The 25,068-nt window shown below is 34.1% G+C and overlaps 1 protein-coding gene and 1 pseudogene across 1 annotated transcript; both read left to right on the plus strand.

Moving 5' to 3' along the window:
• LOC140890232 (uncharacterized) overlaps window positions 1–21,339 on the plus strand; it is a 33,443-nt pseudogene extending 12,104 nt beyond the window's left edge.
• A 1,524-nt stretch (window positions 21,340–22,863) lies between these two features.
• On the plus strand, window positions 22,864–25,038 carry LOC140890233 (zinc finger BED domain-containing protein RICESLEEPER 2-like). The gene has a single exon (XM_073297991.1). It carries the CDS (start codon window positions 22,864–22,866, stop codon window positions 25,036–25,038), a length of 2,175 nt encoding a protein of 724 aa, XP_073154092.1.
• The last annotated feature ends 30 nt before the right edge of the window (window positions 25,039–25,068 follow it).

Consider the following 25,068-nt stretch of genomic DNA (forward strand, 5'->3'; position numbering starts at 1 on the left):
TATATATATATATATATATATATATATATATTATAATTTATACATATATCTATTACTATACTTAAAGCGTGAATAACTCAAATTGGGCCTGTTTCCTTCCGGTATTCGATAAGACAAAGTACACGCGTTTTATTTTGGCTCAGGGAGAGCATACGTGGTGATTGTATATTAGTTGAGGCTGTCGGTTGTTATCTCCATCCCACCTACTTTGATTTCCTTTAGGTTTTTCCCGTTCATTTATTTTGCTTCCTCTACTACGCATCGGTTACTCTTCCTATCTCTCCAACTTCTTACGGTTTTTTGATTTCTATCCCCGGTCGCTTCTGTTGCCACTCCGACATTGCATAAGGGTATCGATTTTCTCTTTGTTTTTTCCCCTTCTTTGGTTTAAACACTACGGGAAGGTAACGATTTTGTTTTTATTTCTTTTTCTCTTTGTTTTGCTTACATATATTTCAAAATATTTTCAGATCTGTTTTGTGTTTGGTCTACTCGCTGGTTTGCAGATCTTCGAGCGCTTTCGCTATAGGTTTGTGCTACTCGGCTTCTTTTTAGGACTTTTCTTTCTTGTTTTCATATGCGTTTCTTGTTTTCATATGCCGTGCGTTGATCTGCTTCTTGTGTTTGTAGATCTAAGTTTTCTGGTAAATCATATTAATTATTTTCCTAATCGAAACTATTTAGTGAATTTTTTTTAAATACTTTGGATTAATATAGACTTCTTGAAAATCTAGCATTCAGGATATATCGTAATTAACTCGAGAGTACATTTATACGAGAATTGGGATAAGTTCAACTGAAAATCAGATTCGGCTTTATATTTATATAATTATTTCTTCTTAATTTTTTATTCTGACGTATTAGAGAAAGGTTAAAAGATTAAAAATATTTAGCTAGGTTAAAATTATATTTGGTTATGTATGTACTATTTTCATTATTCATTTAACATATAAATAATTTTATTAGTTTACACGCATCGTGTGTATGTGTCCGCTGCTAATGTTAAAAATTATATAAATTTTGTATTTTTTCCCTCGAACAGACCCAACAAAAAAAATTATGATTATTATTTTATATTATATTTTTGATCGAATTATTATTTTATTAATACTTATTAATTTAATGGTAAAAAATAAAGGCAGCAGAAAACATGTTATTTGGCTTTGCTACTATTCATTCCGCATGCGAAACTGAAGACTGGTTTTCATCTCGTCTTTCTTTTTCTTTTTTGTTTTGAATGCTATACGTACATGTGTTGTTTAGTTTTAAGATCTTTTTTCTCCATTGCTCTTGAAAAAAAGGTGTCCACGGTTGATGTCCTGCAATTTCGACCAACCTTCAGGGTGTTATGTATTCAAGGGTTGGAAAACACTCACTGTAAATTTTCGTCACTACAAGAAAAACGCAAAAAGACAACGGATTTTATCCGTTGTCGTAGGGGGTTAAAAACTGTTGTAACTGAAGGTGTTGTTAAAAGTACGCCCCTACGACAAAACTAATCTAATGGGTATAGCCAGCCTTTTACCATTTCAAATGAGCTTTTGTTAGGCTTTTTTGTTTTTCCTAGGTTTCTCCCCATGTGAGATTTTCTTATACTTGCTTTTTTTCCCTCAGTTTCTCCATATGTGCTTTACATAAATATGGTTTTTTTAAAATCTAACCTAACAGTAATAGAAACTGATTTAACTGAATAAAAAGTAATATTCCTTACTTTTTATGCATTTGTTTTAGTTTCTTAATTTCTCACTTCGCTGAGGTTTATTTTGAATCTGTTTTTTTGACACAATTAACCAAACCTCAGTTTGAATTTATTTATTTTGAATCTGCAAAGTTATTTGGAATCTACTGCTTTCAGTATAGTTAATGTCTAAAATGATTAAAATAATATGATTTTTTTTACTGTCGATGTATATCGAATTAAATAAAATAAACTCATAATTCCGACACTCTGGCGAAAAAAACTGTTGATTTTAATGTTTCTTATATACGAAATAAACAATTTGCGAATATTATTCGTGCATACTAAAGATATTAGCAATCCTTGAAGAATAAACAGTGCATATTAAATATTTATTTATAGCAACCCTTGGAATAGTAATAAAAACGATGGATATAAATTTGAGCTAAGCAAATGAAGGAAACCACTTCTGGTAAAACCAAGTAATATATTTAGAACTAAGATAATAATTGACAAGTAACAAAACAAAATGAAATAAGATGATGGATGTAGCATACATAAAAACAGTTTACTACACAAGTACAATCTAAGCGACATATTTTTTTCTAAAGTACATTGTAATACTCAGTTTCTACATATATTTTACAACGAAACACTTCTTATACTTCAAAACAACTATTTTTGTTATTTATTTATTGTCCATATTAAGCACAATGCATATTATTCGCATTGACTTCTGTTTCTATAGTGTCTGCATAATCTAACAGAAGCGAAAGCTTAACTTCCATATTAAGCACCCTTCGTAACAGAAAGGCCCATACTTGGTTGGACAAAAATCTTCTGATCATTTCTTCTATTTTTTTCTGGAGTAAATAGTTGTATTGACATTGTGTACAGTCAATACAAGTACAGTAAGCTTCGTAATTCATTGTCTTCGATGTGTAAACCAAATTTGTGCTTACTAAGAAAGAAAGAAAGAAAAAAAATTCACGAATGTGTTATTTCTTAAAGTAAGTAATTGTGGAAGTATATATAAGATAAATTGTACTTAAAAACAATTCTCTGGTTGATGAGTTATTATATTTCTGACAAATGCTGTGATATGTTTTGAAGATTTAATGGTGGATAGATGACTCAACAACAACTATTGACAAGTGTTACTTTACAAATATTAAATAATTAATTCAAAATCTGAGTCATCGTATTACTATGCTATCTCCTGCCACTTGTAATGATCTAAAAAATGGACAAACAATATCCTATGATATATAAGTTACATAGAATAACATTGTTTTATAGGAAAAACAAAACCCCATTTGTAATTCATAATCAATTTCTGAAGTTATCCATATAGTTTTTGTGTTATAGTCTTGTTTGGATATGCATAATAAGAACACAATTTCAATATAAAAAATCAGCCACTGAATACTGTATCAGAAAATCATGAAACTGATGTCATCTTTTTGGGAATAACGTTCGAAAAATATTTACCACGAAACCTTATGCCAACTATGATTTACAAAAGTTTTATTGATCAATACTTTTTAAAATTAACGACAACATTTACAGTTCTCAAATGTTATTTAATTTATAATTATTAAACTTATAATCAAAGCTTAGCTTTCATATAGAATTTTAAAAATCCTTAAAAAATTAAAAAAATTATATGGCGGCTGTCAATATAGATAAAAAAACATTTTTGTGCTATCGGTGAAGATTGATACTGATATTTAGTTTATCATAACATAAATATACAACAAATATATATAAAAATTTATATAACAATCAGTATCTGTAATAATTTGTAACTAACTAAGTATTTAATAATTGTTTCAAACTTCATTAATGCATGGTAAAAATGAAACTTCACTGAATAGACATCGTATTAAATTTTTTTAACATGTACTTGCTAATATGTTTGTGAGTAAATTGGTATGATAACGTAGTTTCTAATTTTGCATTACTATTACTACTTACAAACTTACTTTTATTCTTCTGTATATGAAATCATGTCCTTTTTTTTTTTTTCCTCGGATCACATATTTTCTCACTACAATTATTAAATCAGAGTTAAACAACGCAATATCTTAGTTCAAATTTCTTTCCTCACACATTGTGGGAGGAATTTTAAAAGACAGAATATGTGAAGCTTGTTTTCAAAAATTTTTTTACTTCCATTGTCCTATTTTCTAGAAATATATGTTTTTGAAATTATACTTGGTAGAATTATTGTTTTACTATTATATGAGCAGCGTCGAGCTGACAAAACGACATCATTTAAACTAATATATTTTACTACCATGTTCATTCAGGACCTATGCTCTGCTCATACTCTTAACATAAATATATTCTAAATACATTAGTGTTGCCTTTTAATATATTGATTCAATAGACTCAATGTTATAATTTTTCTATCTTTACATTATTTAGTTTTTTAATATTTCTTCGATACTGCTTTACCAAACCATATATTCTATATTTTCTAACAGGTATTAAAAAAATGTTCAGAACTTCAACTCGCCCATAACATAGGTTTGACTCACTTTGACAAGTAATTTATTTTCATTTGCTGTACATTTGTATGCCCCTGTTATTATTTACCTCTGTCCAAGTTAGTACATAGTTAATTTATATGTTTAGGTTTTTCATGTAAATGTGTGCCATTTACTTTTTAATATAGCATAACACTTGTCTGTATTTAGGTTTTCCATTTTCTACCTAGCTTTTACACCTTAGATAGATTAACCATTTTAGAAATGATGTCAAAAAGACAAACAAACGCTGCCTCACAAGTTAGTAACGTAACAAACTCTCACAAAAGGAAGTATACTTGTTTTGAAGATCCTAAGATGGCAAAAAATATAAGTCGAATAGAGAAAAGACAAATGTCATGTTTAAATACTATTGAAAGTGTTCCTATCGATCCATTAAAAAATATAGCAAGTACTCCAGATGTATTACCTAATGTCGCAAACTGTCATTTTTGTAATGCCAAACGTCTTTATTTAGAACCATCAAGTTTCTGTTGCTCATCAGGAGAAATAAATCTTTCATGTACAGAAATGCCTTCTGAATTAGTTCATTTATATCTTGGAAACAGCGAAGATGCTAAAGAATTCAAAAATTGTATTCGGAGTTACAATAACATGTTTGCTTTCACATCAATGGGCGTATATTGTGATAAATCTTTAGCTTCAAGAAATGCTGGAATTTATACATTTCGTGTTCAAGGGCAACTATACCACTTCTTGGATCAATTAATACCATCGAAAAATGAGAATCCGAGAAATCTCCAACTATATTTCTTTGACACTGAACATGAGATCTTAAATCGGATGTCTATTAGTTCAAAATTTTAAAAAACTCTTGTAGAAACAATAATTCAAATTCTGACAATAAATCCGTATTCAAAATTCTTCCCTAGCCTAAATAAAATTCATAATCTGAACGAGTATAAATTTGTTTTACAAGCCAATCCGACAACTGATCAACACATTTTTAACAAACCCACCGTCTCCCAAATTGCTGCATTATGGCTAGAATCTGATGAACCAAATAATTGTACAACTCAACAAATACAAGTATATCCAAAGGATAGTGAACCTCAATTAATTAAACATTATTTTGCTTGTTATGATCCTATGCAATATCCACTTATATTTCCAAATGGTGAACCTGGTTGGCATCCAAACATTGAAAGATTAAATCAAAAACAAAAACAACTTACACCCAAACCAAAATGTAATGGTGAAACCATCAATAATATCATAAATTGTACACATGCAATTGATTTTATAGACCCTAAAAACCAAGGTTGTCAAACTACAAATAAGCAACGGCGAACAATATCGTGCCGTGAGTATTATTGTTATAAGTTACAAATAAGAAACATGATAAATCATTTTTGTTACATATTGGTAGACTTCTTCAACAATATATAGTTGACATGTACATTAAAATAGAAACATCAAGATTGGAATTTTTTAGAACTAAAGATATGCAAAATCGTTTGCGAAATGAAATGTACAGTAGTTTATTCGAAAGTATTAAACAAGGTTGTGAAAAAGGTATTGACATTGGGAAACGGATTATATTACCTGCATCCTTTATTGGAGGACCTAGAGACATGCGCAAAAGATATATGGATGCTATAACTTTAATACAACGTTATGGAAAACCTGATATCTTTTTAACAATCACAGCAAATCCATCATGTCCAGAAATCAAATCTTTATGTTTACCTTCTGATGAAATACAAAATAGGCCTGATTTAATTGTAAGAATATTTCGTTCGAAACTCCAAGTTCTAAAATTGAATTACTCAAAAATAAAATTTTTGGTCATGTTATTGCCTATACTTATGTGATAGAATTCCAAAAAAGAGGTTTGCCACATGCTCATTTCTTGCTAATTTTAAATCCTGCATCAAAAATTTTCCACCCAGAAGCATTTGATAGAATTGTTTCGGCAGAGCTACTCGATCCACATACTCAACCACATTTATTCTCATTGGTAGTCAAACATATGATGCATGGACCTTGTGGTTTACTTAATCCAATGTGTCCTTGTATGAAAAAAGGATTTTGTAAATTTAGTTATCCTAAAGAGTTCTCAGAAATAACTAAATATGAAACCAATTCATACCCAATATATCGATGTACAAACAATAACAATGTTATTACGATTAGGGGTCCAAAACTTGACAACCGGTGGGTTGTGCCTTACAATAAATATCTTCTTGCCAAATTTAATTGTCACATTAACATTGAAATATGTTCTACTATTCAAGCTGTAAAATACATTTACAAATATATTTATAAAGGACACGATAAAATATTATATACATTAGTTGGAGATGAACAAGCTGTCACTGTTGACGAAATTAAAAACTTTCAATGTGCAAGATGGATTTCTCCTCCTGAAGCAATTTGGCGAATATTCCAATTTAATCTCAATGAAATACATCCTTCTGTAACATGTTTACCAATTCACCTAGAAAATGAACAAATGGTTACATTCAAGCCTAATCAATCATTAGCTAGCGTTGTTAATAACTCTGCAAATCAGAAAACAATGTTAACACAATTCTTTTACATGAACAAGTACAATGACTATGCTAAAAAAATGAATTGCTTATATTCTGAATTCCCTGAATATTTTACTTGGCATAATGATTCAAAAGAGTGGGAACCACGTAAAAAACAAGAAGTCATAGGTCTAATTTACAACTGTTCTCCATCAGATAGCGAAAATTTTTTCCTAAAGTTATTGCTAATGCACATCAGAAAACCAACCTCTTTTACAGATCTACGAACTATCAAAGGCAAATATTTCACTACATTTAGAGAAGCTGTGCAATCATTAGGATTAATGAAAGATGATAGTACTGCGGAAATGTGTATTACAGAGGCTGCCTCTTACTTAATGCCCGCTGCTTTACGCCAACTATTTGCCACTGTACTTGTTTATTGTAACCCCAAGACTCCAAAACAGTTATGGCTGAAATATGAGGATTTTTTGTCACAAGATTTTGAACATAACAAAACTCTTACTCCATATGAAGTTAAACACAAGGTTTTAAACATTATTGCTTATTGTCTTGATTCAATGGGGAAAAATTACGAGATTTTTTTTCTGCCGATGATGACATCATGATAAACTCTCATGACAGTATAACTAAAGAAACACGAACTGAACAAGATATAATAATACCTGCTGAAGATCTTCTTTCTGTGCAAAAACTGAATAAAGAACAAAGAAAAGCCTACGATTTGATCTTATATCACGTTCACAATAATCTACCAAATGCTTTCTTTATTGATGGCCCTGGTGGTACTGGAAAAACTTTTTTATACAAAGCACTTCTTGCAACAATTCGTTCAGCTGGTGATATAGCACTTGCTACAGCCACTTCAGGAGTAGCAGCATCATTACTCCCAGGAGGTCGAACATCACATTCAAGATTTAAAATCCCTATTGGCGAAAATAATTCCAAACCTTGTAGCATTAGTAAACAAAGCAGTCTAGCTTTCCTAATAAAATCAACAAAATTAATTATATGGGATGAAGCTACCATGGCTAAACGCGATGTAATTGAAAATTTTGACAGAATGTTACGGGATATAATGACTTCAAATACAATTTTCGGTGGGAAAATTATTGTATTTGGTGGAGATTTTAGACAAACATTGCCAGTAATTCTAAAAGGAACAAAAGATGAAATTATAGATTCTTCGATTGTGATGTCCCCTTTATGGAACCAATTTCATAAATTAAAACTTCAGAAAAATATGCGAGCATCCCTTGATCCTCAATTCTCTTCTTATTTGCTTAAAATCGGTGATGGCATCGAACATACTAATGAGAAAGATGAAATTCAAATACCTCCTCAAGCAAACCTTCCATTTATAGATGATATAACAACATTAAATACATTAATAGACATAGTGTTCCCAAATATTAACGATGTCAATCTGGATTTCTCTTTATTTGTCAATCGTGCCATACTTACTACAAGAAATGACTTTGTACATGAAATAAATGATGTACTAATTAACAAATTCCCTGGTGAAGAAATAACGCATTTTAGTTTTGATGAAAACACAAGTACTTGTGCCATACCAGATCAGGAAGAATTATTCCACTCTTTAACTCCTCAAGATCTTCCTCCTCACAAATTAACATTAAAAATGAATGCACCAATCATATTGTTAAGAAATATTAATCCAAACGAAGGTCTTTGTAATGGTACACGACTTCTTTGCAAAGGTTTCACAACAAATATTATTTACGCTGAAATTTCAGTTGGCGTTCATGCCCACAAAGCTGTATTTATTCCTCGTATAACTCTTGAAGCTCCACTTGACAATTTTTCAACTATTCCATTCAAAAGAAAACAATTTCCAGTAAGATTATGCTATGCAATGACAATCAATAAAGCACAAGGCCAGACCCTAGATTTCGTTGGTGTCTATCTCAAAGAACTCGTGTTCTCACATGGTCAACTTTATGTTGCACTATCAAGAGCGAAAACTATTGCACAACTAAAAGTCCTCATTAGACCGTCAACACCATTAATAAAAAGCACTAGTTACACAAAAAAATATCGTATACCATGAGATTCTGAATGCTGTGAATACTCAGTAACATAGGTAAGTCTTTATTTAAATAAAAAAACATATTATGTTAATCGTTTTAGACAATAACTATACTAAAAGCAGTAAATTCAAAAAAACTTTGGAGACTCAAAATAAATTCAAACTGAGGTTTGGTTGTATCAAAAGAAGCAAATTCAAAAGAAACCTCAGCGAAGTGATAAAGTAAGAAACTAAAACAAATGCATAAGAAGTAAGAAATATTAATTTTATTCAGTTAAATCAGTTCCGTTTGGGCTACTCGACTTCTTTTTAGAACTTTTCTTTCTTGTTTTCATATGCAGTGCGTAGATCTTCTTCTTGTGTTTGTAGATCTAAGTTTTGGCTTGCTTAAGAAAAAAATAATGGTGGCAAAAAACATGTTATTTGGCTTTGCTACTATGCAGCGTTCTTTTTCATTAAGGACGGTCATTTGATGAGCTACTTAATTGTATGCGTTTTTAACTTGAAGTTTAAATGTTCATCGTAATTTTGTTCGGTGAATATGTTGAGGGTATCGCTTTTATTTAAGATTACATTCAACTTGGTGATTCTGTTTTAATTCTGTTGTAGTTTTAAGTTCTTCACTTGCTGCTATAAAAGATGGAAGCTTGTGTTTTGATCAAAATAATGTCTTGAAATATATTAGTTTATGGTTTTACTTGTTTTCTGGATTCCTGTTTACTTACTTTACCTAACAATGTTTTTTAATTCAAAATAGACCATTAATCTCCTCCCATATTTCCATTTTTCCTCTTCTTTTCTTCTCATGAAGGTTAATTGAAGACAAATGCACAACACTTCTAAACCTAAAACCAGAAATGCAAAACTGGTTTGTGAAGGTTCTCGTTTCTGAAAAAACCCCTATTCGACTTACCAAATGGGGAAGACAACTGAAATTGGTTTTTGTTGACAAAGAGGTAAAATACTTTGAATTGAGTCAATTAAATTATCATTACCACATCGTTTTTGACATTATTAATTTAACTTACCAGAATGCAGCCATGCAATGTATTGTTTAAGAACAAGACGTTGATCAGCTGAATACATTACTTGAATTGTACAAAACCTACTATGTTGGAAATGGGAAAATTAAAACGATAACCAGTAACATGCCAATTCTAGTAGATGCTAAACACCAAATAATCCTTAGTTGAAGCACTTATATTAAAATTGTAGATCCACAAGAAAAGCTCTCTCTTGAACATATCTACCGACTGACACCATTTCTCCAGTGTCCAGAATTAGCAGATGCATCAAACAAACAAATCAGCTAAGTTCTCCAAATTGTATTTTTCTTTCCTATCTTTTGTGTATCACATATTCAATGATTATTTAACTCTTGAACTTTTTTTTTTAATTCTCAGATCTCCTCTGTGCTGTTGTACATGTTTTCCCACCACGATTAGTTCAGAGAACTAAAAAACATTTACAAGAATTTGTAGTCGTAAATGAAGAGTAAAGTATTTGTTGGAAAACGTATTCAGATCAATTAAGAATTGATACCCGGTGCAGCGGAAGTTTAAAAATTTTATTTTATTATATGGAACGATTCCATATATGGGTATCAAAACTTTTACGATTAAATTTGTTCAAGTAAAAATAAAACACAGTTAAATTTTTACCTCGTCAAGCAAAGGCTTGATTGTGGACTCCAACAAAATTTAATCTGCTATTCTTGTAAATCCCGGGAACCGATGACAGTCACGATCTAACTCCGGAATTAGGTCCACGAATGAAAAACAGAAACCCTCTGATTGACTGGACTAGAAATCAATCAGAAGTTTTACGTAGAGAATAAACAGATATGATCTGTTAATTTGATTTGTAATTTTTCACAAAAATCACAAGTCGAATTTTCTCCAAAAAGGACAGAGGAATTTTCAAAAATCCTCTTGAAAATTATATGTAGTGTTCGAAATTTCTAGACTGGATTCTCTTATGAATTTCGAACACTGCTTACATATTTATAGATAATTTCTAAACTAGATTAAGTTATAATTATATTAGGACTCTAACTCCTTAGGGCCCACAATCCATAACTTAGTCCAACAAGCCAAGCCCGTTGTTCTAGAAATTAATATAAAATTCATCGTGACTCCGATTGATAAACTGATTTCACCAATGGGCACAGAAACCATTTATGCATCTTTTAAAGTCAAGATAAGTTTTCTGAATCCGAATTCAGTGATTTCCAAAAATGCCCATCCCTATGTCATTTTAGGAAATCTCACTCCTTTTTAATTAAGAAGTCCAACTTCTCTTTCATTAAATTTAACTCTTTAAATTTAACTATCTCTACGGGGTTTTAGTAATCCATTACTTGTGTAACCCTCAATGGTTCAGGAATACAGCTAGCCGTGGGCTCACAACTCCTTGTGACTCGGAACAACAATTTTCGACTTACCCATCGAATCATGGTAAGAGCGCCTAGCAACATCGCCCCATGATTCTCTAGGTATTACTGATAGTGCCTGCAAGAACCAGTAGATTTTGGTTAGCGTACAGTACGGTTCCTTCAACCAAATATCCCGATCGAATCAACAACCATTGGTGCATCAAGAGTCGTTCGAGATTCGATAACTATGCATAACATCTTGGAGATCTATTAGTGACATCGCATGTGTTACTAGGAACACCAAGTAACCTAAAACACATCATGTAATCTGGCCAGAGATTCGTCACACTAATATCTCCTCAGATCGCATAGGATATCCACACTCGCGAGTATGTGGTGAATCCTTGACAACAAAGCATCGACTCCTATATGTGTCGTAACTGTACCCAATCCCGACATCTGATGACCCCAATAGAGTCGGTAAACGAGTCAAAGTACAGTACTAGCATATAGAGTCTCAATGATGTTTCAAGTAATAAGGACTAATGGTGTACAACCAAAACCGCGGACTTTATCCACTCGATAAGTGATAACCACTTGGAAAGTCCGAATAGGGTAGTTCGATCATTCATCATATGAATATCCATTTGCATGCTTTGAACATCTCTATGTTCCATACCAATGAAACGTGGTACTCGGCATCGCAAATGCTAGTCTCAATCTCGAGCGATCCTTATCCTTATTTGCGGACGGCTCAATTGACTAGGAACTGTTTAGAATATACAGTGACTATAAGATGTGTTTCATGATAGCCATCCCCATGTGCTACCACATCTTACATACACTATAGTATATTCAAGGTCTTTATCAAAACAACAATAGTATATCATAATATAACATTATGAAGAAAGATAAAGTCAATACCATTATAAAAGTGTAAATTATATTAAACAAAAGATTGTTTATATATAGAGTCACAAAAGCCTTTAGCCACAAGTTGGCTAACCGGGCACCCACTTTTCAATCTCCCACTTGCCCTAAAGCCAACTAGTCACACTACGCAATCCCATTGCTTCGCGATGTTTGTCAAACAATGGTCCTGGCAAGGGCTTAGTAAGCGGATCAGCAATATTGTCTGTAGAGGCCACTCTCTCGACACTGATGTCTCCTCTTTCCACGATCTCCCGGATGATGTGGTATTTCCTCAGTACGTGTTTGGACTTCTGATGAGACCTTGGTTCCTTTGCCTGAGCAACGGCACCCGTGTTGTCACAGTACACCGGGACTGGACCAACAACTTTAGAAATTACACCCAACTCTTGGATGAATTTCCTTATCCAAACCGCCTCTTTAGCAGCAGCTGATGCTGCAATGTATTCTGCCTCAGTGGTGGAATCCGTTGTGGTGTCCTGCTTGGAACTCTTCCAAGAGACAGCACCACCATTGAGCACGAATACAAATCCAGAGGTTGATTTCGAGTCATCCACGTCACATTGGAAGCTAGAGTCGGTATAGCCTTCCAACTTCAATTCTCTCCCTCCATAAACCATGAATAAATTTTTAGTCCTTCGCAAGTACTTAAGAATATCCTTCACGGCTTTCCAATGCATTTGATCGGGATTGGCTTGGTATCTGCTCGTGACGCTCAGAGCATAGGCCACATCCGGTCTGGTAGATATCATCCCATACATGATACTACCTATGGCTGACGCATATGGCACGTGTGTCATCTTCTCTATCTCTTCGTCAGTCTTGGGACACATCGACTTGGATAGAGAAACTCCATAACACATAGGTAGATGTCCTCTCTTGGACCCATCCATTGAAAACCTTTTCAATATGGTGTCGATGTAGGTTGATTGAGTGAGTCCTATCATTCTTTTAGATATATCTCTATAGATCTTAATTCCTAGAATATAGGATGCCTCACCTAAATCCTTCATCGAGAATCTACCTGATAACCATATCTTTGTTGACTGCAACATCCCTACATCATTCCCCATGAGTAGGATGTCATCAACATAAAGTACTAAGAATGTTACCGCATTCTTAACTACTTTCTTGTACACGCATGGTTCCTCCGGGTTCTTGATAAAACCAAAATCCTTTATCGTTTCATCAAATTTCTGGTTCCAACTTCTTGATGCTTGTTTGAGACCATAGATTGATCTCTGAAGCTTGCATACCTTATGCTCGCTTCCCATGGATGTGTATCCCTCAGGCTGCATCATATAGATCTCTTCCTTAATGTTTCCATTAAGATATGCAGTCTTTACATCCATTTGTCATATCTCATAGTCATATCATGCTGCTATGGCAATAAGGATTCTTATGGACTTGAACATTGCGACTGGTGAAAAGGTTTCATCATAGTCAACTCCTTGTCTTTGAGTATAACCTTTTGCCACCAATCGTGCCTTGTAGGTCAATACCTTTCCATCAGGCCCAAGCTTTCTCTTGTAGATCCATTTGCACCCAATTGGAACAATTCCATCGGGAGGATCTACTAAAGACCAAACTTGGTTAGAATGTATCGAGTTTATTTCCGATTGCATAGCTTCAAGCCATAAATTCGAATCCGCATCAGAAATTGCTTCCTTGAAGTTTCTTGGATCACATCCAATGTCGGGTTCACTTTGATCCCCTTCAAGAAGAAGACCATATCTAATATGAGGCCTAGAAGTCCTCTCGGATCTCCTAGTAATAGGCGTGTCTTGTGATGATTCTTGAGGTGTAGGATCGCTATTTTGTATCTCGGGTTCTTCTCGAATTTCTTCGAGTTCCATCATCTTGCCTTTCTTATCCAATAAGAACTCCTTCTCCAAGAAGGTGACATTCCTTGAAACAAACACTTTTGTTTTAGCAGGATGATAGAAATAATATCCGATTGAATTCTTTGGATACCCTACAAAATCACATAAGGTGGATCGACTATCCAACTTATCTCCCACTGTCTGCTTCACGTAAGCAGGACATCCCCAAATCCTCAAGTACGAATACTTAGGAGCTTTGTCATTCCATAACTCGTATGGTGTTTTATCTACTGCTTTAGTGTGGACGTTGTTTAACAACAATACCGCCGTTTCAAGCGCGTAGCCCCAAAACGAAGGTGGGAGCTCAGTGAAGCTCATCATGGATCGAACCATGTCCAACAAAGTTCGATTGCGACGCTCCAAAACACCATTCAGCTGAGGTGTCATCGGAGGAGTCCACTGAGAGAGAATCCCATTCTCTTTTAGATAGTCCAAAAACTCAGTACTTAAGTATTCTCCACCTCGATCCGATCGAAGTGCCTTAATACTTTTACCTAGTTTGTTTTCTAGTTCAGCCTTGAATTCTTTGAACCTTTCAAATGCTTCAGACTTATATTTCATTAAATATAAATACCCATACCTAGAATGATCATCGATAAAGGTAATGAAGTAGGTGTTGCCACATTTAGTACCAATCCTAAATGGACCGCAAACATCTATATGGATCAAATCCAACAGATTTTGACTACGCTCAGGTTTCCCTTTGAAAGGAGATTTAGTCATTTTTCCCTTTAGGCAGGACTCACAAGTAGGTAGAGAGTTAATATCAGACATATCAAACATGTCCTCTCCCACTAGCTTGTTCATCCTCCTTGAGGAAATATGACCTAGCCTAGCATGCCAAAGGTTTGCCGGGTTTTGACTATCGTTTTTCCTTTTAATTGTTGTTACCGGTTTATCAACATAATTAATTGGAACGTCTTTTAATTTTAAGCTATATAGATCGTTTTCAATTTTTCCATTTCCAATCAAACATTCATTCTTGTAAATATTGCAAATCTCATTCACAAAATTGCAAGAAAAACCATCTCTATCAAGCATAAAAATAGATATAATGTTTTTGACCAAATCCGAAACATATAAAACATCTCTCAAAAATAACTTAAAATTGTTCTGCAAAACTAAATAAATGTCTCCTATAGCTTTGGCTTCGACTCTAGAACCATTCTCGAGCCTTAGCTGGGTCTCACCCATCCTTAGCTTACGACTTCTTGTCATCACCTGCAAATCATTGCAAATGTGAGATCCACATCCGGTATCCAATACCCAAGAAGAAGTATTAAGCGAAACATTTATTTCAATGTAAAACATACCCTTTGCAGTTCGCAACTGTTCGAGGTATTCCTTGCAGTTACGTTTCCAATGACCGGGTTTCTTGCAGTAATGGCAAACGTTTTCATCTTTTATCCCAATTGAAGCCTTGGCCTTTCCCTTCTTATTTGGTACAATCTTCTTGGGCGGGGCAGAACGTTTCTTACCCTTTCCACTTGGTCCTTTCTTAGAGTTAGAAGAGGAGCCAACCAAGAGTACCGGTTTATCCTTCTTTAGTGTGGCTTCATATGTGACAAGCATATTGACCATCTCTTCAAGGGTGGCCTCTATCTTGTTCATATTGAAGTTCATCACAAAACCGTCAAACGATGAAGGAAGTGATAGAAGCAACAAGTCCGCGCTAAGTTCATGCTCCAAATTCAAGTCGAGTGTTACCAACTTTTCAATGAGCCCAATCATGCGCACCCCATACTCACGGACCGAAGTCCCATCTCGCATGCGGCTCGTCATGAGCTCTCTGATGGTGGCATACCTCTCCGACCTTGACTGAGCTCCAAAGAGTTCTTTGAGGTTCTTGTGAATGTCAGCAGCATTCACGGCATCCTCGAATCTCCTTTGAAGCTCATCAGACATCGAAGCCTGCATGTAGCATTTGGCCTTGATATCATGGTCCCACCATAAATCAAGTTTGGCCAACTCTTCCGGACTTGTATTAGCCGGGGCTTCCTTCGGAGGCAGCTTCTCTAACACGTAGAAAGATTTTTCCGAAGTAAGAATAATTTTCAACTTACGGAACCATTCCGTATAGTTTGCGCCAGTCAATTTGTTTTGTTCGAGAATTGAAAACAGTGGATTGCGAGAAGTCATTGTAATAGTATACTGAAAAGGAAACAGACAATAATCAATGATTGTTTAATTAATTTACTAAGACATAAAATATGACGAATTTTAATTTTATGAATTACACTCCCACTATTTTAACGATTTCACTACCCTCTAGTGAAAACGGGAAACTGTTTTCCTTAGTGAGAACATGGAGTCCAATTGACAAATCATGATCCCGAATAATATCAGCCAACCATAATTTTCAAAAGGTAGAGCCCAATTACTTCCAAAGTAACCCCCATGTTTTTACCTCATGTCTAATAAGGGCCCAATAATATGACGCCGTTTATTGTGACATGTCAAGATAACCCATCAATATTAAGTTGTGATGGACGGTCGCCATGTGGATCCCCAATAATATGAACCAATCCCATGGGAGTTCCACCCAACTTACAACATGTGTCGATCCAATGTACAACTTTTCGACAAATGGGCCCCCCAATAATATGAGCCGGACCGTATCCGCGGGTAGCATCTCATACATTGATCGTTGATGGAAGGTAGGAATATTTAAACAATATTTAAATTCCCTTTTTATTAATCTTGATATCAATTTTAAATCATATTTAAAATGAGGGATTTTTAATTTTGAAAATTTGTCTCATCATGCAATTTATGTATGCTTGCGGGATTCATACAATTTAGTCTAAACATGCATACATTAATAATATCATATATTATTTAAGGATGATCGATCCCATTAACTAATCGACCCGTGGTTGCCAATCACGAGTCTAAGTCCAATCCTAGGTGATATGCAAGTATGCAATGCAATCCTATTACATTGAGCTTCCAATTTACATTTCTTCGGTCTTCATTGTCTGCTGGGCCCACCATTTCTTCAAATCTTTGTCTCCCACTAAGTCTAATAAATTTACAATAAATTTCGATTACAAATATGGGATACATTTTAGGGGTGGGAACGGGCCATAAACCAGGCCCACTTTTATTACATATGATAATCATATTGGGCTATAAACCAAGACCATTAATAAAATCCAACAACAATAAGACAAATGTAAATTATCTAACATACACCTAAAACATTGGTCATGGCAATCGATCATCCTTTATCCAATAATTAATTCAATAATTAAATAATTGAATAAACATGCAAAGACATCATAATTTAAAAGATAAAATCATATTTTATCTTATCCAATCATAAGATCATATCTTATCATCAATTGTACCAAAATAATTAATTTTATAAAATTTAATTTAACGGATAAAATTTATAAATTTTCCAAAAATTCAAATTTATCCAAAAATCAATTTTAAAATTTTCGGACTCGAACAATTCGATCCGATGCCTCGTGAACCAATCAAAAACAATTTTCGATCGGATCAAAAACTAGAATTTCAAAAAAAATAAAATTTTAATTAAAAATTAAAAATAATTTTTCCCGGGCTGCCCAGGACAATCCCGGGCAGCCCGCGCCCCAAAGAGGGGCCCGGGCAGGGCAGCCCGTCGCTGCCCCTTGGGCAGCGACGATCGCTGCCCTGGGCAGTGACGTTCGCTGCCCATGGGAAGCGATCCAATCGCTGCCCCGGGCAGCGACAATCGCTACCCAGGGCAGCGATCGATTTGCCATTAAAATTCAATTTTAAAATTTTCGTTTTGTTTCAAAAATCGAGGCTTAAAAATTTTGTACAATTGATTAATTTAATCGTTTGATCTGAGCAATCTGGCTCTGATACCACTGTTGGAAAACGTGTTCAGATCAATTAAGAATTGATACCCGGTGAAGCGGAAGTTTAAAAATTTTATTTTATTATATGGAACGATTTCATATATGGGTATCAAAACTTTTACGATTAAATTTGTTCAAGTAAAAATAAAACACAGTTAAATTTTTACCTCGTCAAGCAAAGGCTTGATTGTGGACTCCAACAGAATTTAATCTGCTCTTCTTGTAAATCCCGGGAACCGATGACAGTCACGATCTAACTCCAAAATTAGGTCCACGAATGAAAAACAGAAACCCTCTGATTGACTGCACTAGAAATCAATCAGAAGTTTTACGTAGAGAATAAACATATATGATCTGTTAATTTGATTTGTAATTTTTCACAAAAATCACAAGTCGAATTTTCTCCAAAAGGGACAGAGGAATTTTCAAAAATCCTCTTGAAAATTATATGTAGTGTTCGAAATTTCTAGAGTGAATTCTCTTATGAATTTCGAACACTGCTTACATATTTATAGATAATTTCTAAACTAGATTAAGTTATAATTATATTAGAACTCTAACTCCTTAGGGCCCACAATCCATAACTTAGTCCAACAAGCCAAGCCCGTTGTTCTAGAAATTAATATAAAATTCATCGTGACTCCGATTGATAAACTGATTTCACCAATGTGCACAAAAACCATTTCTGCATCTTTTAAAGTCAAGATAATTTTTCTGAATCCGAATTCAGTGATTTCGAAAAATGCCCATCCCTATGTCATTTTAGGAAATCTCACTCCCTTTTAATTAAGAAGTCCAACTTCTCTTTCATTAAATTTAACTCTTTAAATTTAACTATCTCTACGGGGTTTTAGTAATCCATTACTTGTGTAACCCTTAATGGTTCAGGAATACAGCTAGCCGTGAGCTCACAACTCCTTGTGACTCGGAACAACAATTTCCGACTTACCCATCGAATCATGGTAAGAGCGCCTAGCAACATCGCCCCATGATTCTCTAGGTATTACTGATAGTTCCTGCAAGAACCAGTAGATTTTGGTTAGCGTACAGTACGGTCCCTTCAACCAAATATCCCGATCGAATCAACAACCATTGGTGCATCGAGAGTTGTTCGAGATTCGATAACTATGCATAACATCTTGGAGATCTATTAGTGACATCGCATGTGTTACTAGGATCACCAAGTAACCTAAAACACATCATGTACTCTGGCCAGAGATTCGTCACACTAATATCTCCTCAGATCGCATAGGATATCCACACTCGCGAGTATGTGGTGAATCCTTGACAACAAAGCATCGACTCCTATATGTATCGTAACTGTACCCAATCCCGACACCTGATGACCCCAATAGAGTCGGTAAACGAGTCAAAGTACAGTACTAGCATATAGAGTCTCAATGATGTTTCAAGTAATAAGGACTAATGGTGTACAACCAAAACCGCGGACTTTATCCACTCGATAAGTGATAACCACTTGGAAAGTCCGAATAGGGTAGTTCGATCATTCATTATATGAATATCTATTTGCATGCTTTGAACATCTCTATGTTCCATACCAATGAAACGTGGTACTCGGCATCGCAAATGCTAGTCTCAATCTCGAGCGATCCTTATCCTTATTTGCGGACGGCTCAATTGACTAGGAACTGTTTAGAATATACAGTGACTATAAGATGTGTTTCATGATAGCCATCCCCATGTGCTACCACATCTTACATACACTATAGTATATTCAAGGTCTTTATCAAAACAACAATAGTATATCATAATATAACATTATGAAGAAAGATAAAGTCAATGCCATTATAAAAGTGTAAATTATATTAAACAAAAGATTGTTTATACATAGAGTCACAAAAGCCCTTAGCCACAAGTTGGCTAACCGGGCACCCACTCTTTCAGTATTTTGTACATAAATTTACTTTTTAAATTGCACAACTTTGAGTTCATTTTAAATGTGTTTATTTTGGCTGCTGTTTTCATTATGTATACAGGCACAAACCTTTAATTCTCACATTGTGGGAAGAATTCTCACAGAGCGAAGCGTCGTATTTGACTGAAGATGTTCATAACGTGCCTATAATATTAGGAATGAGACTTTCAGTCAATACTTTCTATGGTATGATATTTCTTACCTATTTTTATTAAGTGATATTTTTTTATTATATACCATAACACATTGTAATTAAATCCATGCATTTTTACTAACAAAAACATATTCTAACAGGGTTGTCCATTGCAACTGTACCAAACAGTACTATTCTATTTGATCCACCCATTCCACAAACTGAAGAACTAAAATTATGGTAATTTATAGCCTCATTATTCATTTCCCTCATTTTTAAACTTCTTAATAATCGTTCTTCCTTGTTTCTTCAACTGATCAAATCTATGTCCAACTTTATTTATATAAATAGAATGCTTTTTGTTTATTTGTAGCAAATTATATTAAATTTCAGCTGCATATCATATTATATTTATTCGAACACATTATGTTAAATTTCCGATGATAATGCAGTCCTACAGTGTATACATTGAAACACTTTTGTACATAAACAAATTATTTATAATCTCTTTTTCAGGATCAAAGCCAACAGAGAATACATTGAAACTATAGTCTCTCACAAAATTTACGAAAAAGCATCGCATACTATAGATCGACCCATGAATTCTCGTATCCGGAAAATTAGTCAGATCCTAAGCTTGACTGAAACGGTAATTTTTCGTTACTCCTATCTTTTCTTTGTATAGCAACAAACTAAACAAATTGGTATTAATAAAATGTGTTTACTGCACAGGTGAAGTCATTCTGGATTAAAGCTACATTGCAAATAACAAATTCAGGATACCGTTTATACTTTTTATCTTGCCCAGGGTGTTCTAAACCTTCTGGTGCTGCCTATGGATATGATTTCACTTGTTTATACTGCAACAACGACTTCAGAAGCCCAAAACCAATGTAAGCTATCCTCTCAACCTTGATACCTAACCCAACCACAAAGTTAAGACATGTTATTTTTAATTCAAATTATAAAAGTATTATTTATTCATTCATTCATTAATTTTATACAGGTTACATTTCCAAGTAGAATTGTCAGATGGAACTGGAAATTTAGTTGCTCATGTGGAACACAAAGAAGCGGAGGTATTTCTAGGAATATCAAACGAGAACATTATCAAAACAGACGAAGAGGTATATATATTCAATCAAAATCAGTTTCAACAACTACCAATCTTCTCATATTTTTAAAATATATTTAACAGGAAACATGTTTCAATGTCGATAACCTGAACCAGAAATTCAAAGATACGCCATTCCTTTTTCAAATTCGCACGTCAACAAATGAAATGCGAGGGACAACGTTTATACGAAATACAATCATATCGTGTCTTTCACCCTCAGAATCATCATCAGCATCTCGCAGTTCAGAAGAAAGAAGCTCTTCCTTACATGGTGAGGCCGATGTGGCCATGTACGAATCCCAAGAAAGCACTACAAAAGTGGAAGAGCACTTTCCAATAAATCCAGTTGAACAGCAACTTAGTTCAACAACTAAAAGGAGCCTTGATTGGGAAGAAGATTTAAGACACAAAGCGACAAAACATGCCAAACAAGACTAAGGTACTTTTATATGTACAAGTTCAATATTACTCTAAGCTTTTTTTTATGATCAAAATAATGTGAACTGAATACACCAAAGACAAATTATATTAAAGTTATATTGTGCATTGTTCAGGTTTCCATATCAGTTTCAGTTACTTTAATACAGTACATTTGTCACTGATTATAATCGTAGTTTTCTTTTATTTATACATACTGTTTCATGCACTAAATAATGTAATTATCTTCCTTTCATTTTGCTTTTATCATAGTTTAAAAACAATATTCTTTCAGTAGGATCTTCTTTTACACATCAACTAACTTAATTCTCTGGTTTTAGTTTCATTTCTGTCATCTTCTTGTTGTCACATGTTGCATAAAATTTTATTTTCTCATGCTTCAGCAGTACTTTTATGGAAACAAAGAAGTGGAAAAAGTTTAACATCTCTGCAAGAGCCATGAAGACTGCTAAGGAATGGAACATGTACATACTACATTTTAAGGTTTTAAAAAATCGTGCAGATGATTTTGCCTTCAGAATCTGCTACGATTAGCGTATGTCAAAGATAAATAAACTGGTATTACCGATGTAAATTGGTTTGTTTTCCGAAGTGTTTTTCCATCTTGTTGAATTTCACAACTCATATTTGGCTAATACTGATGTAAAGTATAATTAGGTTTTGTTCTCTTAATATTTAAGGGTTCTGTATGCTTTTTGTACTCGAGTCCTAAGTTCTAAAATTTAAATTCGTCGTCATACTTTTATAGATGATTTACTTTGGCTACAAACCTGGGTAAATACCTCAAGTATTGAGGTGCCCATACCTAGTATTATATTAAAACTCAAAAGGGGAGAAACTAAATCCCTAATTGACATTTTACGGGTTGTCTTGAGTGCCTTCACTGTTCTTCTTCGTCTTTCTACATTTTTCATCGGCGGGTTGTGGCTCAAGCTTGATTCTCGATGCTCATGCCTCAACCATGTAGTTAATCTCTTGATTGACAGTCTTCCCCCTCTCACTCTTTTATCTTGGTCGATTGAAGGTTTTATTTGAAGCTTCTTCATCTTCATTCTTCACAGTTCAAGTTCACTCGGTTTGAAGCTCGACCGATTGATTCATTGAAGGTATGAAGCTCGTGTTTAGGTTTATATAATTCTATGGACCTTGATTTTATGACACTCTTTTATTATTTTTTTCAGTTCAAAGTCAAACCATAACTGGATGGATTCAAACAGATATGGGAGTTGCTATTGTTGAGGTAATACTACTATCACAATTGAGCTAGCTAGTTCAAGTTCACTCGGTTTGAAGCTCAGCCTAAATGTCGGTTGGCGTCCTCTTCTTGGGCTGGACAGAAATTTGTTGAAGATTTATATTTGGCAGTAGGGGAGTTGCTATTTTTGAGGAAATACTACTGTCACAATTTCATAACTTTATTGTGTACATGGAAAGCGAAGTAGATCATCTAATGGAAACAACTGATAATGTTGATGAAAACAAGAACAATGATGTTGATTTTGTGGAAGATTTAGAAAATGTTGGTGATAAAGATGAAGTAAAAGTGAAGTCTAAAAAGAGAGATAGGAAAGAAGTTAACAGTAGGTCACCATACTGGGAACACTTTGAAATTTTTTTTTGTGAAAGTGATAAGGTTCAGAAAGCTAGATGCAAATATTGTCGTAGAGAGGTTAAGGCAGATCCAAAAATACATGGAACTCGGTCTATACAGAACCAATTCGCTTCCTATAAAAAAAAACCTCAAGAAGTTGCTACTAATCAAGCTCGCATTACTTTACAACCATCAAAAGCTGGTGAAAAAGAGGCACAAATTGGTACTTGGAAATTTGATCATAACAAATTGAGAGAGGCACTAACTTATTGGTTGATTGTTGATGAACTTCCTTTTAAAACAGTTGAAAACAAAGGATTTAGACACTTCATGTCAATTGCATGTCCAATGTTTACAATTCCATCTCGAAGGACAACAACGAAGGATGCTTACAATATGTACATGAATGAGAAAGTGCAATTGATGTCTTTTATGCAACAACATTGTCAAAGAATTTGTATAACCACAGACACATGGACATCAATACAGAGAGTGAATTATATGTGCCTAACTGCTCATTTCATTGACGATGAATGGACTTTGCAAAAGAGAATTTTGAATTTTTGTCTAATTTCTGGGAATAAGGGTGAAGATGTGGGAAAAGCGGTTGAAAAATGTTTACTTGATTGGAAGCTTGACAAAATCTTTACCATCACGGTTGATAATGCCTCGTCAAATGATGTTGCAATAACATATTTGCAAAAAAAGTTTGACAATTGGAAAACAAATGTCTTAGGAGGGAAATATTTACACATGCGATGTATTGCACATATTGTCAAACTTATTGTGCAGGATGGTTTGAAAGGGAAAGACAAACATGTGGCTATATCTCGAATTAGAGGAGCAGTGAGGTATGTCCGAAACTCACCAGCTAGGCATAAAAGATTTTGTGAATTTGTTGAGATTGAAAAGATAGATACAAAGAAATTGTTAAGTCTTGATGTACTTACAAGATGGAACTCTACGTATTTAATGTTAGAGTCAGCGGTATCTCTGAAAAGAGCATTTGATTCTTATGCCGATACAGATCTTTCCTATGTGAACGATCTCTCAAAACCGCCGTATGATGGGATTCCGTTAGAATTCGATTGGGAAAGAGCTAGTTTATTGTTGAAGTTTCTTGGACACTTTTACAAGCTTACTTTGGCAATTTCTGGATCTTTATACGTCACCTCAAACACCGTATTTCATGAAATAAGTTCTGTTGACATGCTTCTGAAACATTGGTTGATAAGCGATGATTTTGAATTAAGTGAAATGTCAAGAAAAATGAAGGATAAGTTTGACAAGTACTGGGGTTCAATTGAAAAAATGAACATGATATTCTATTATGCAGTGATTCTTGATCCTCGCCATAAATTGGAGTTCATTGAGTTTTCATTTGATATCATGTACAATGAAATCATGAAGTGCGCAATGATGAAAGAAAAAGTGAAAAATGGAATGCAAGAAATGTTTTATGATTATAAACTGAGATATGGAATTCCAGGAAGTCCGACAGCTTCAGCATTAGGCTCTACATCATTTTCAAAAGATTCTCAATCTGATAATTTCATGACTTCTCGAACGTACCTGAAAGATGAGTTTAGAAAATACAAACTTGGTGGGAAAAAAGAACACGTGAAGTCAGAATTGGAGAAATATCTAGGTGAAGATCCTGAAGATTGTGATGAAAGTTTTGATATCCTTCAGTGGTGGAAAGTTAATTCTCCCAGATTTCCTATTCTTTCTCGAATGGCACGTGATGTCTTAGCGGTTCCTGTCTCTACTGTTGCTTCGGAATCAACATTTAGTACAGGTGGTCGTGTTTTGGATGCTTTTAGAAGTTCTTTGTCTCCTAGAATAGTTCAGTCTTTGGTATGTGCCCAAGATTGGCTAAGGATGGATTCAAAGCCTATATGTGTCGAGGAAGATTTGACTGAAATTGAAACACTTGAGAAAGGCATCTGTTTTTCCTTTTACTTTGATGTATTTAAACATACTGATCATGTTTTACTCTTTAATCAATAATCTTGTTGATTTGTTTTTGTTTGCATAGAA

The sequence above is a fragment of the Henckelia pumila genome, chromosome 3 (genome assembly GCF_033568475.1).
Source record: "Henckelia pumila isolate YLH828 chromosome 3, ASM3356847v2, whole genome shotgun sequence".
Classification (NCBI taxonomy): Eukaryota; Viridiplantae; Streptophyta; class Magnoliopsida; order Lamiales; family Gesneriaceae; genus Henckelia; species Henckelia pumila.

What these genes read in the sequence shown, in the direction of transcription:
- LOC140890233 (XM_073297991.1), top strand. Translation starts at nt 22,864, where the DNA reads ATGGAAAGCGAAGTAGATCATCTAATGGAAACAACTGATAATGTTGAT.